Source organism: Vidua chalybeata, chromosome 2 (genome assembly GCF_026979565.1).
Source record: "Vidua chalybeata isolate OUT-0048 chromosome 2, bVidCha1 merged haplotype, whole genome shotgun sequence".
Classification (NCBI taxonomy): Eukaryota; Metazoa; Chordata; class Aves; order Passeriformes; family Viduidae; genus Vidua; species Vidua chalybeata.
In genome coordinates this window covers 85,449,999-85,463,997 of record NC_071531.1, presented here as the reverse complement: position 1 = coordinate 85,463,997, position 13,999 = coordinate 85,449,999, and the positions used below count along the sequence as shown (strand labels likewise).

The window sequence follows — 13,999 nt, the reverse complement described above, 5'->3', positions numbered from 1 at the left end:
ATTCAGATACTAGGAAGTATAGCATGGTATAGGCAGAAGAGGTTTTGTAGCAAAATTTAGTAGCATATCAAATGACAGTTCCAAAGCATGGTTGAAACCGACATTGTTTCAGCATCACAGAAACAGGGTATATGAAGAAACATAAGCCATCTTTCAAATACACTGCCACCGCTCACTTCTTTAATTACATTTCCATTCAATTCAAGACCGACATACATTGAATAGATTCAGTACATCTAGTATATCATTAAGAACATGTGTACTATCATCCACAAAATATTGTGTTCTAGAAATTGATCTTGCTTGGATATTTTAAAGCACATACACATCATTTTCTCAAACCAGCATACTTCTGTTTTGTGGAAGCAGCTCCCAAACACCAGCCAGACACAAGTGCAGATGACTGTTCTCTTTTGAGATGAATGCACCAACAGGAGTATTTGCATCCCAGCGTTTATACAGAAGGCTCCCCTTCTGCAGACACAGCAATCACAGTAGGCATGGTTCAGAAACCAGTGACTACACAATCTAATTAGGAACAGCAAGTATTGTTGGTTTTTATTAAAACAAACAAAGGCAGCTACAGGATGCAGATAGGTCCCGATATGACACAAAGAAACAGTTACCAGTAAGAAACTATAAAGCAAACACACAGCACTAGGAAGGAGGTATCAGCAGCTCTTGCACCAGAGGTGGGACTCTCACTAACTTTCACAAGAGCCTATACACTGGAATCTATCCAAGAGAAAGCAGCACCAGCACCATAGCTCCCCAATGATACAAGTTTACTTTTGGTCAACTGCTAACTGCAAAGAACTGGGGAGAAAAAACAGGTATATAGACTAAAAGGACAAGTGGCAGTAAGAATAAATTGAGTAATTTTAGATGGAAGGTTCAGAATGGTGAATGCTGCAAAACATCCCTAACCCTTCAATTGAAAAATAACAAAAATTGGAAAATGCATGAGTTCGGGATATGAAAAAGATGGGTGGCAGGGTTAACTGAAAAAAAGCTTCTATTCCAGAAAGATCCAGCAGATCTTCAAATTTCAAAAGAAGTAGTTTCCAGAGGAAAAGACAGCAATCTTGAATAGAACAAATATGTACCAACTGTTCATTGTCACATTTAAAGTAAGAACTGGGCACCACTGAATGCAGCTGATGGGGGCCAAGCTTAGTAGAGATGGAAGGCATTTCTTCACGCAGTGGACAGACAATCAGTGAGACAGACTCCTTACCAAATCATGCAGCCAGGGCTAAAAGGGGCCTCAGGCAGAGACAACACAAGTCTTGGAGGTCAGTTGGAAGCCAGCAGAGTTCTCAGAGAAGAGTATTTGCTTGAAGAGCAAAGAGATACGCTTGTCCTGCTTAGTCTTTACAAGAAATTTGCTCCTGACCATTACTAGCAAAAAGACAGTTACCTGGGTAGGCACCTGGACATGGTTTGTATAAATGGGGGAAGTTTCAACTGATGCTGTTAACAAGCTCTCTTACAAAAGCAATGTCTGCAGGGCCCAGCAGCTGCCAGTTTTAAAACTGAACATCTTGAACATCTCAAATACCTCAAGAACAGCAAGAGAGACTTAGGGAGAACAGCATAGCTACTTCTACTGCATCCCTACCGCCAGCACTGCTTGTTTTTATCTCCACTTCTATCATGTATCATCTTCTGATTTTTTTTCCTTCACCTGATAATTTTAATTATACTTTAGATGTGTTACTCAAAAAGATACCTCTATGATAAACAACATTATCATCTGATTCTGCAGTTCAGCCTTGCTGTAAGATCCACCAGCACTAATCAAAAATGCTGGGCATCAACATGAGCTAAACAGCCTAATAGCTTTGACAAATAAATTTCTTCTTTAGCATAAATACTGCCTCATGTTTTTCTTATATATACAAAAACAGCCTCTAAAGATGGCATAGAACATGCTTCAAAGCAACTTTGTCACAGCCTTTTATATATCAGATTACACCTTTTTAAGTATATATATTTCATATCCTTAACTCATGCAAAGCTGGCTGCTCTGGGAGTGACAAAAATTTCGTAAATAAAAATCACTACTGAATTATGTGTTCATTGGACATTTAGGTTTATTAACCATATCAACTACACCAACAGCATAGTTAGCAAACATAGGAAGAAATTTATCTTTTACTCTATTTTTCACCATTCTAAAGAGACTACATGAAATGCTGCAATCAAAATAATTGCAGAGAACTTGCCAACCAAGCTTTTCAAATAAGTACAACAAATTAGAAAAAATAACTGAGAAGTGAGATCTAGTAAGAAAATCTATACCTGTGAGTTGTATTTATTTTCTTTAATCAAAGAATTCCATTTTGCCTATAAACCTAGGCTTCTTTGCTTTCAGATATTTTATTCAGCCATATATGTCTAACTTGATAACCAGTAAAGGTAAAAAAGTTACTTGCAACAAGGGAATCAGAAAGGGAAAGGCATCCTTGAAGTTGTAACACTGTTTAAACAAAACTGTGTAGTGCAGACAGACTCCCAACGAAGTTCTCAATAAATCAGAACTCACTGGAGATAAACTAGCAATAGTTAATGACCTTTACTTGACTTTCCTATAAAACAATTCAGCAGAAAAAAAAAAAAAACTGGCCTCACAACCTTGGTGTAATAATCAGTAACTACACTAAACCCCTAGCACTGATCTAAGTTACCAAACAGCATGTCAGAGACTCAACAAAAGAGATCTGGTCTTTCACTGTGACGCAGCAAAGCCTCGTTAGCAAAATTAAAGCAAAGTCCAAGACTGTTTTCAAGACAGCTTTTGTCTCCTTAGCAACTAACATGACCAACAGGCAGCATACTGGTAAAAGTCTTTCTTTAGAAGGCAGCTTTGTATCATTACTTTGACATAACCAGCAATTTAGAATACTTGCCTGAAATACAGCCTGAAGTAACTTAGTTAAAAGCCAAATAAAACAGCAACAGAGTGAATCCCAGAAAACAGACTCCAAGAAGAACTTCAGGAGGCCATGAAACAGTGACACAGCTTAGTCATCCTTACAAAAACTTTTGTTCTCCAAATAAAACTCCAGTTTTATTTAGCAAAAAGTAGCTATGAGGTACCATTTTCATATTAAAAACAAATTTCCCCCATGTTGTAAATTCCTATTCAAATGTTTAACAAAAAATACAGTTCATCTGGTAAATTTCCCAACAGAGCTTGACATCAAAATCAGGTTGAGCAAACTGTTTGGGGGACAGTGTCCAGCCAGTACATGGCATCTATCTGTTAACATTCCATTACAACATTCCTCCAAGAATTTGTTTCCCATCATGCTAACCCCCATGCTGTTAAATTTCCCCTAGACACAATTCTGCCATTCTTTTGGGCCAACTACATGGTACTTTGGCCGTATCTTAGGGGCACCTACCAGAAGACTGCTATTCACAGAAACCTCCCATAAATTTTCTGCAATCAACCAAGTGAAATTTTCTTTATAATTTACATGAGAAACTGAGTCAGGTAAATAACAGCATTTACATAATCACTCGCAGCTTGTTGCCACAGGGAGAGAAAATAAAAAGAAGAAAAGAAAAAGACACAGCTTAAAAAAAGGAATATTTACTCAAACAGCAAAAGACAGCAAGTTCCACCCACCATTATTGAGTTTCACTGCACAGGTATATGAGAACTGTACAAACAATAAATGCAAGTATGTTGGAATGTATAAAAACACAAGGACACAAATTAATATGAGAACTGAGCAGCCATCAGTTTTAAAAGGTTAAACTAAATCTAATTACATCATCTGAATTTGTTCCCAGCTATGAAGATAAACACATGTAGTGCTCTGGCCACATATAAAAAGAAGATGAACATCCCTAGTTTTGGATGACAGATCTCTGTTGCTGTTTACCTCATTTTTGTTTTTCTTTTCTTTGGTTGGTTGCAGAGGAGAGGTGTCTAGTCTTAATCAAGATTGCTTGTAACTCAGACTAGTTTTAACAGTTAATCTTGTACCTCATCCCTGAGCAACACCTTCTGCTCTTCTGGGCATCGCCCCCTAAGCACTTGCATTCAGTACTTACATCCCATACAGGAAAATGTCTTTGAGAGCAACAGGAACTCTGCTTTACTTTTACATGTGACTTAATTTAGGTCCTGACATTAAATATTTCAGCACTCCCAGTGCTAATAAGTTACTTTCTCTGAGGGTTTAGTTTAAAACCAGACAGAGTTAAAAATCCAATTTGCTTATTGTGTCAGCTTTTAAAAATTTGCAGCTGTTGTGCCACAACTGCAGAAGGAAATTGAGCAAAGTATAAATGGTGGCTTTACATTTTGAATTTTAAAGCTACTGTTATTTTTTCATTTCCAGAAGGAGAAAGATAAGAGACTAAGACATGAATCTTGTAAAAGTCTTGAGTATGATTTTACCCAAACGTGCCACTGATCAATTCAACAGCATTTGCCCATTAGAAGCTTCTTGCAAAAATATGATGTCGTAGTGTTCAGTCTTACATTTGTGGGAATTTTCAAATTAGCATGCTTTTATTATTTCACTGCTTTCTATCAAGCAAGAATTTCCATCATGTGACTGAGGGGTTAAGACTATCCTATGCTACAAGCCAGATGACTACTAAAAACCCCACTACTGTAATTCTTTGCCATCTTCCACACACAGGAAAAAAACCCCAGAAGTAGTTCCATAGCAGTGCAATTACATCCATAGAGCTTAATGTTACAACTCTAACTCAAATATAACCAGATGAAATATTTAATAAGTAGAATCACAGAAGCATCTTTTTTTGAGCATGAAATTCTGATTAAACCTGGATTCGAATACTCTTCTTATTACTAATCAGAGATACATTAGTATTTTAATTATAAAAGACTGGTTAAGACTTGGTCACAATTACAGCTTTCAACACAATAAAAAGTTTTCAGATTACCAGTAAGATAAAACTGATTTCAAATTTGATCAGGAGATAGGAAAATAGTATGAGATACCTATATAAACCAAAAATCAGATACTGTAACACACAAAGACTATTTTTATGAGAGATATATGAAAGGCAAAAACCCATGGGAAGAAGAAGGGTTCAGATCAACACCTAATTTTAAAAAATCCTCAGAGAGAATTTAATTATTAACTTCCAACTAGGTACCACAGATGCTGTATTTTCTCCAGCTCTATTTTCTTCTGAAGGTAATAAATGTCAATATGCTTATAAATTAAAAAAAAAAAAAATTGTGAAAACCATGAGCTATGTTTTTGGTTTACCTGAAATCATATCTCAACTGCTTTTTGGAGTAGTCTTATAAAATCACCTTGGTACAGCAGGGTACTGAATGCATAGACAACGTTGTTTCACCAAACACAAGGAAATGTGTGCCACTGCTTTCATTTATGCCCAGTCTCAGTGCTAACATTAATGAGGCATATTTGCCCTTATTCTTCCTTGGCCCTTTCAAAGATATTGAAATGTTCAGTAGAACTGTGAATTCAAAAAAACTTGTGCTATTGTTCTTTCATAGGACTCTTCAAAGGAAGAAGTAGAAGGAAAAATACACACTTAGTAGTGTGACTGTCTTCCCTTAAATTGTCAAAAACATACCACAGCAAGCTTTCCTTTGAAAGTGTTTTAACTAATGTTTTTCCTTCAGCTATATTCTGAAACTGACAGTGTCCACACTGCTATTTTTTCATGGCTTTTTCTAGGGAGATCTTTGATCTTTTGAGTATTTTCTTAAACAGTCAAATCATCAATATAAAAATGCAACTAACTTGACATATTACAAATAGAATTTAGCAACCAAAGATCTTCAAAAGTGGAGAAACCCATCAAAAGCAGTGGCTACAGTTTTGGCTTCCAACAATACTGTTATTTTACTGACCAGCTTGCTTGAACTATAGAACTATAAACACAAGAAGTCATACTGATGACTCCCAATATGCACTTCAGTAAATTAAGGTATTCAATAAAATATGCAGCTGTGGCTGCAGCTTTTCCAACAAAAAGTTTTTGTCCTTGAAAACTAAGATTACTTTGGTGGGGTGGAGAGACCAAGGGGAGCAGAGGATATTGGTGTTGTGGGTAGTACCAGTCAGGGTAAAAACAGGATGCAAGAGAAATTTAACATCATCACTGGATATTTTTCATGTGTGACATAAGGAAATTAACAAAAAACCAAAACCAAAAATTATACCAACAAACTTCTCTGTTGTCTTAACACTAGTTGGTTTTGTAACACCCAAAGTCATACCTCAGTATGGAGCACATGAGAAATGTGTAACAGCGATTTTTTTTCTGCCAGATGGATAAACACCTCAAACACACCCACAAATACTAATGAAAACCACCTTGGCCTCCTTCAGGAAGTCATTCAACACTTCACAGAAAAAATAGGAAGTTGTTGATAAACTGCTTGCAAGAACTACTTCCTGTAGGAAAAATAATTACAAGACTTGTTTGCTGGACAACCAGTTAACTTTTCCTCACACTACAACAAGAGAAGAAATATTACACAAGCTCTGTAAGAATTAAAAGCATAACTCTCATTTAAAATGACACAAGAGTAATTCTAAATCTGAGCAAAATTTGTTTATTCTTTCTGCAAGCTGCTGTCTACTACTCCCACTGCACATTATCTTTTGCCTCGAGAGCAATTCCCTATCTTTCTGCACAGTTCACCGAAATGTCAAGCAGCAGCTGGCTAACAGGAAGCGGTTAAAAAGCAATGCAATTGACATCACCACACAAACCAAGCTCGGCTTTTTTACTGTATGTTTAAGAATGGGCTACACCAGGGAGAGATGACTCAGATGTGACCACTTACTAACCAGCAAGTCTTAACTTATGAGCTCCTCTGAAGGAGCAGTATCAATAAAAAATAGTTTTACCAGCTGTACAGTAAGCAGGCCTTAACCCACTGCTCAAAATCATCGTTAAGGGAGAATTAAACTCAGCATTACTACTCCTAACAGTGAGATGAATGCTAATGAGTGGAATTCTGGCAAATCATATGTTGGACATTCTTACATAAGGGGGTCTGTTTATCCAGATGATAGACTAATTTACAAGAGTAGTTCTGGTTCAAACGTTATAGTACTGCTCTCACCTTCTTTTAAGATGGATGTATACATGGGGTATGTATATAAAATATCTGGCCAAACAACTCTGTGCATCTATCTCTATAAATAAACACACACAGATGATTAAGTATTTTCTCTCCCATATACACTATTTTAATTTCTTTGCACAAATCACTGTGTTTACACTGCTTGACCCACTGATTAGTGGAAGGGACTGTAATTCCAGAGTGTATTAAGTCTGGTTATCAATTTTGTATTATTCTCTTTGCACTGTAGCATATTATGAAAACTATAACCATAAGGCTTACTGACATCTGGAAAGAATCTAATATTGTTACCTATTCTGCAAAGATCTTTCTAGAGCCTCATTACCAGACTGTTCACAGAGTAGCTACAGAACAGAGCAAGTGGAAACAAAGAGCGATGCAGCCCATGAAGAAAAAAAGCCGAATACTTGAAGAGACACTAAAAATCTGCATATGGTAGAAGGAACCACATTAAAGGTAATTTAGAATCAGAAATCTTAGTACTCACACTTCAAGCAAATGTTTAAGGTATAACTAGGCAAGATGTGAGCTTTAGCAGGCTTGTAGGTGTGAGATAGAACTTACCACTCATCACTGAAAAAACCTTTAGTATACAAACTTGGTACTCAAAACTAGTCTTAAATTTCTTTGGTCTTCCTACACATACAGAGCAAACATTGTGCTAGCACTTTAAATGCTTTTTATAAATCTTAAAAAACTCCAATGAAGTTGGTGGATCTCACCTGTAGATCATATTAAGCAACCTTTTATGAACAAATGTTCTTCAAGTGTGAACAGATTTGTCGTCTTTAGACTCTCCCATACCACAGCATCACCCAAGGAAAGCCAAAAGGAAACAGCCCATTACACTGTTCAAAATCTCCCAAGGGTCAGCATGTGACCCAGCAGGGAGAGGTTCAAAAAGCACAGCCTTTATTTTTTTTCCTAACAACCTGGTTTGTTTCCACTCCTTTCCCCTTCAAGACACATCCTTCACAGCTAGCAGCTCTTTCAATCATTTACTTTGGATGTCTGCTTGAGAACAAACGATCTTGCTCATGCAGATGAGTTTGCCAGACTTGTGTGTACTTTCCAGTCTCAGGCTCTTTATTGTTCTTGCTGAAACCTGACCCTTTGAAATGGATACCAGGACACCAAGAAAGGACAAAAAAACTTGCAGAAGAAAAAGGCAAGATTTTTGTGGTAATAATCAAACTGCAGAAAAAGCTTTCCAAGAATAAATCTTTCACTCTGATTTCACCTGCATGAGCACAATTAAAAAATTCATTAGAAGAGCAGGAAGACATTTTTCATCTCTTAAACTCTTTCATCTTCTGTAAAATTGTCAGTGCTATCAAGAACAAACACTTGTGGCAGTAAAACTTTAAAATCAAATATCTATTTTTCATGCTTCATAAGGTGCCCTTGAAGAGCTCTAACACAGTCAAAACAAAAGTTTGCTTTTCATTTCAAAACTCATTCTGTTTTTTCCTCAAGGTTCAATGAGCTACAGTTCTCAAATGGCATAAATTACACAGTTCAAAAAAACCTTCTACTTGTGCCTGCTGAAGAGCTCATATTCTAGAACACACTGATCTGTTAAACTTCACCAAAGAAAATATCACATCTTCAAGATCTATAGCTAATGCTTACTTTCATATTTCTAACAGAGAATGATTGTTCTCAAAAGGGAACCTTCAGGCTCAAATAATTTCAGACAACTACTGCAACCTCTTTTCAGTTGAAAAAGAAAAGGCAAATTTCTCTGTATGGAAATACCACAGCTACAGGAACAAGAAATATTTTTAAGAAGTTCTGCAAGTTCAATTTTCATTGCAGACAATGTAAATTTGTTATTATTTTTGAAGCTACAAGCTCAACTACTTCAATCACATTAATCACAATGTTTGAGTGAGAAAAGTAGCAATAAATATGTTTTTCTTGGCTGAAACAAGTTTTCCGTAAGTAACACAGTGTTACCTCTCCCCACCCTGCAAATGACATATAATGGGTTATTTAGAGACTTGCTGTCAAATAAAAAGTTCAAATTATAGTCAAAGTATTTGAGGGCAAGTTATGGTCTTGGTGGGCACATTTTCAGTAAGAAGGACAAGTCCCTGCTGTTTTAGAAAACTGCACAGAATAAAAGAAAGTGCTTCCTGATGGATTGAGTGTCAAATGGATGGCACATCTAACTTTTCTTCAGTTATAGAAAAGGTGATACTAATTTCACTGTGTGGAAAAGTTACAGCTCTAGGAACATGAAACAATGTTAGAAATTCTGAAATTTCCTTTTCATTGCCAGGAATGTAGATGAGTTAATATACAAATACATAATACTGTAATCAAACACATATGTTAATTACCTCAGGAAGACAGAATAGGCAAAAAACATTTTGGTTGTGTATTTAAACAATTGTCTTTAATCAAAACATAAGAAATCCTGACATACTGTCACTACAATACTCTCTAAAGTTAACTCTGTATTTTTACATCTGTATTATTAAAATGAGGTAAAATGTATCTTGACCTGCATGACAACTCTGACAATATTCAGCAAATCCAAAAGTCTCGTTGTTCAAGAATGACTATGCTAATTTCACTGAATTTTTTAGTACACAATATAATGGATAAGATTCTTTAGCTAAGATTAAGATAGGACAAATATTCACAGAGTACCATACAGTTTTCAGAAACAGTAGAGTTGATATGTGAAAAATACTGAAGTGGTAGGGTCCCCTACTTAAAATCACAAGCATGTTTTTAAAAATACATATTTTAAACACAATGACATTTACTGAAATTCTAAGATTGTAAAAACATACATATCCCAAAAAAAAACAAAAAAAAACAACAAAAAAAAAAACAAACAAAAAAAAAAAAAACAAACACAAAAAAAAAAAACCCAGAGATACAGCTAGTTGAAAAGACATTTTACTTACTTAAGGAAGTATCTCTGTCCAGATGGTGTCTTAGCCATCTCCCAACCTGGTGGCAAAGGTACATCATCAGGGATCTCAAAAGAGGACTGGCGGAGGTGTTGAGAAGATGGAGCTCCAGGTCCAGTCACTACTCCAGAGGGTGTAAGTGTCCCTGGAGAAACAGCTCCCAGCTGCAGTGATGCTGGAGAGGAATGAGCTCGGACATGCTGTGGGGTCAGGGCTCCTGCTGTCCCGGCATCAGTGCTGGCCTGCCAGGAGTGAAATTATTTTTCTTAAGATTCCTATATTTCAGTAGAAATGCAGCTAGTAGAAGACGTTTCACTTTAAATGAACATTTCAGGAGAAATTAATAGCTCAGTCGTTCTAAAGTTCTGCTTATTTTCCAGTTACTGTTCAAGCAAGCCTCCATGTAGTTTGGTTAATTAGCATCACAAAAGCCCTTGTGCAAGTCAAGAAATATTAACTGTATGTGTTGAGAGCTCTTAGTTTTATTTTGAAAAGTAAAGTTCTTACTCCTCAGCACAGGGTTAAGAACAAATCTGCCTGCAGTCAGCAGATCTCATCCAGCGCATTGAGTGGTTTGTTACTGGACTGCACCCACTCACTACCATCACACCCACTTTCTGCTGGAGGAGTTAATCTCCCACTCTCCTTTTCAAGTGGGGGTGTGGGGATTCAAGTATATGCACACACCACACCATTTCCCCCACCCCCGTAGGGATTTAAAAGATCACACAAAGAGAAAAGCAATAGTGAAATGCCAACTGGCAGCAGTGAGTTCCAATGGAGGAAGACTCATGAATTCAAGCATTAAGAAAACTTAAACAAGAAGACTGAATATAACATTTCCTAATAACTCAAACTTTTACAGTCTGTCCATGCTTTATCCAAAGCAAAGCTTCAGCAAACGGTTGAAATCAGAAATGACCCACAAACCCATTCACCAGAGTCGCCACTCATAAACACACAGAAAGTCCTTGCCAGTACTAAATACATGTCCAACATGGAACAGAAAAGGCAGCTCTGAAAACCTGGTTAAAGTAAAATTGGCTTTTAAAAATATATTTACCAATTAACTGGTTTTATAGACAGACCAGAACAACATTAACACCTATAATGAGATGCATGTATCAGTCCCTGTCACACCTCTCCACAGAAGATATTGCACCATAAGAGGACCTACTTACACACTCCTACAGTTCTGCTTCACTCCCTCTGTATGCAAGCACACATGAAGTTCCATGCGTTCAAATGGAAACAAATCAGTTTTCACTTATATGCAGACAAAAGAAGCAAGTAGTAAATCAAGTGGATTTGCAATATTTTAACTCCTGAGAACCACAGAATTATATAAAATAGAGACCTTTTCTTTAAGCAGAATGTTTCTGTGGCATAACTAAACAAAAAGGAAAAATGAAAATAGTCCACAAGGAAGCAAATGATTCTCTTGCTTTAGCTGGATTTCAAGTTTATGTTTTAGGAACCACTGAGTGGTACAAGGAACAGAGATCCAAATAAATATGATTTACAGACCAAGATTAATATACACAAAGAATATAAGGCTAAGCCTATAAGTACAACCAAAATTTGTATGACCATCACACACTTTTAGAGCATTTCAAACACGACAGCTATTTAACTGCAGTTACTGTATTTAACAAGACACAGCACCAAGTGTTAGACAAATGTCTACCCATTCAGATTTGTACACAATGGAACCGCAATGAGATTTGCACAAGTTGGGAGAACACTATACATAAACCCTTATTCCTTGCTGGATTTCAGTACATTATTAAAGGTCTGTAACTCAGAAGCTAGCAAAACTACAGAAGCAGATCAGCTCCACCCATTCCAATTTTCAGTCTTCCTATATGAAGGCCAGACTTCTTTTTTTGAGTATTTGGAAAATGAATTAACTCCTAGGCTGTGAGAGTACGTGCCAAGGTTAAGCCTGGAATGAACTTCTGAAGTCAAGTTATAAATCGTTCAAAACAGAAGTTTAATAATGGAAATGTTGACAGACCCTTAACAACACGGGTACCAGGCACCAGTACACAGCGAGTTTCACCCTTACTAGCTACATAGATAAAGTGACAATAGCCAATAATACAACCTATTTTATAGCTTAGCAACTAAGTTCATTACTTAATAACTACTTAACTATGTAGGCACAGTCTCCATCCAAAACACTGGTTAACAGCATTAGCTTTCGCTCATATTCACACCAGCACTTAGGTCTTGGTACAAAAGTCCCTCTGCTTAAACACCAAAGGCTCCCGGAGGCCGAGCAACGACCCTGCCCCGCATACCCCACCCCGTTCCTCCCCGGCCCTGCCCCCGCATCGCCCCTTCCCCCCGGCCCCGCCCCGCCCCCTTCCCAGCCCTGCCCCGCATCCCTCCCCCGCTCCTGCGCGGCCCTGCCCCGCATCGCTCCCTCCCCGGGGCCGGCACGGCCGAGGCCCCACGGCTCCGAGTCCCGGTCCCAGGCTGTCGCCGCTGCCCTGGATGCGGGCGCTGCGCCCGGCGGACCCTGGACGCCGTCAGACCTGGCGTCCGGCTCGGGAATTACCTTCGGATGTGCGTGCGTGTGTATGTGGGGGGGTTAATCCTACCCAACCCAGCGCCGTGCTGAAATGGTGGAAAAGTCACATCCATATTTACTGTCTGACGGGGCGAGGGGGTGTAGGTTTGGCACCACTTCATCGACCCCTTCCACAGAGGGCAGGGAATTGGACCGCAAAGCAACATTCCAAGCGAAGCGTTTTCACCCAAGTTTTAGGGGCTCACCCCCACTGAGGGGAGGCCGAGATAGCCAAGGAGCGGATGTGGAGTTCGGGGCCCCGCTGGAGACCGGGACGGGACCACAGCTCGCCCGCCCTCCCGCCGCGGTCCCGGCCCCGTCGGCGTCTCGGGGCGCGGGAGGCGGCCCTGCCCCAGGGGAAGAACAAATAAAGGGGTGTGGGGGCGGCAGAGAGCGCCCCGACAGCCCCGGCCAGGCGCCCCCCGCCCCGCTCGGCCCCGTGGATTCCCGCCCCGGCCCCCTCCCCCACACGCCTCCCCCGGGAGGAGCTCGGCGGCGGGGAGGGGGAACACGGCCGGGCCGGGCTGCCCCCCGCCCGCCCGCGGCGCGGGCCTCTTCCTTCCCTCCCCCTCACCTGGCGGGAGTGGGCCTTGGGCTCGGGCGGCTTGAAGAAGGAGTCGGGCAGTTTCCGCAGTCGCATGGGCAGCGTGTGTGGCACGTTGGCGCCCTTGGGGTTCATCACGGCGTTGAACAGCGCCTCCAAGTCGGTCTCCGAGTCGCCCCGCACATGGACGATCTGGTGCCCCGCCGGAGGGGGCCCAGCACCCGGGGGCTGCGTCGCGCCGGCCGGGGCCCCCGACACCGGGCCAGGGGGCTGCGGCGGCGGCTGTTGTTGCTGCGAGGCCGGGGGCTGCGCCGCCTGCGGCGGCTGCTGCGTTTGAGGCTGCCCAGGATCCATGGCTCCGTCAGGAACCCCCGGCGCTTCCCTGGCGGGGCTCGGCGGCTCAGAGCCCGGATTCCCAGTCCCGCATGCCCCGCTCCCCGGGCCGCGGGCTCGTCCTGCTGTCGCCGGTGCTTCTCACCCCTCGTTCGGGAAGCCGACTCGCCCGCGGCAACTGGCAAAACAACTCTGGCCGTGCGGCGCTTCCCCGAGCCCGGCCCAGCCCGGCCGGCGCCTCTGTCCCGGCGGCGGAAACTAACTCACACAACACACCAAACAAAAGTTCGCAGTTACGCCCGCCCGAATCACTCTCCGCCGCCGGCTCCGCCCCTCCTGAGCCCGCCCGCACCGTATCCGAGCGAGGGAGCCCGTGCTCGCAGCGCTCCTGCGCGCCCGCCCGCACCGCCTCCCGCCCGGGGCGCTGGGGGCGCTGCGCGGCCCCCCCGGGCCCCGCTCCGCCCGCGGCCCCGGCCCCGGCCCCGGCCCCGGCCCCG

At 41.1% G+C, this 13,999-nt stretch overlaps 1 protein-coding gene across 8 annotated transcripts in view; it reads right to left on the bottom strand.

Annotated features, from left to right (window-relative positions):
• Nucleotides 1–13,859, bottom strand: part of YAP1 (Yes1 associated transcriptional regulator) — an 86,203-nt gene extending 72,344 nt beyond the window's left edge. For 7 of the 8 annotated variants that reach the window (XM_053935159.1, XM_053935161.1, XM_053935160.1 and 4 more), the window contains exons 1-2: nt 13,200–13,859; nt 10,045–10,292 (exon numbers count right to left, since the gene is read on the bottom strand). In XM_053935159.1, coding sequence (XP_053791134.1) covers nt 10,045–10,292; nt 13,200–13,523 — 572 coding nt within the window. In that variant the 5' untranslated portion in view covers nt 13,524–13,859. The remainder of the gene's footprint in view (nt 1–10,044; nt 10,293–13,199) is intronic. The other variant, XM_053935162.1, reaches the window with a different exon arrangement.
• Nucleotides 13,860–13,999: the final 140 nt, after the last annotated feature.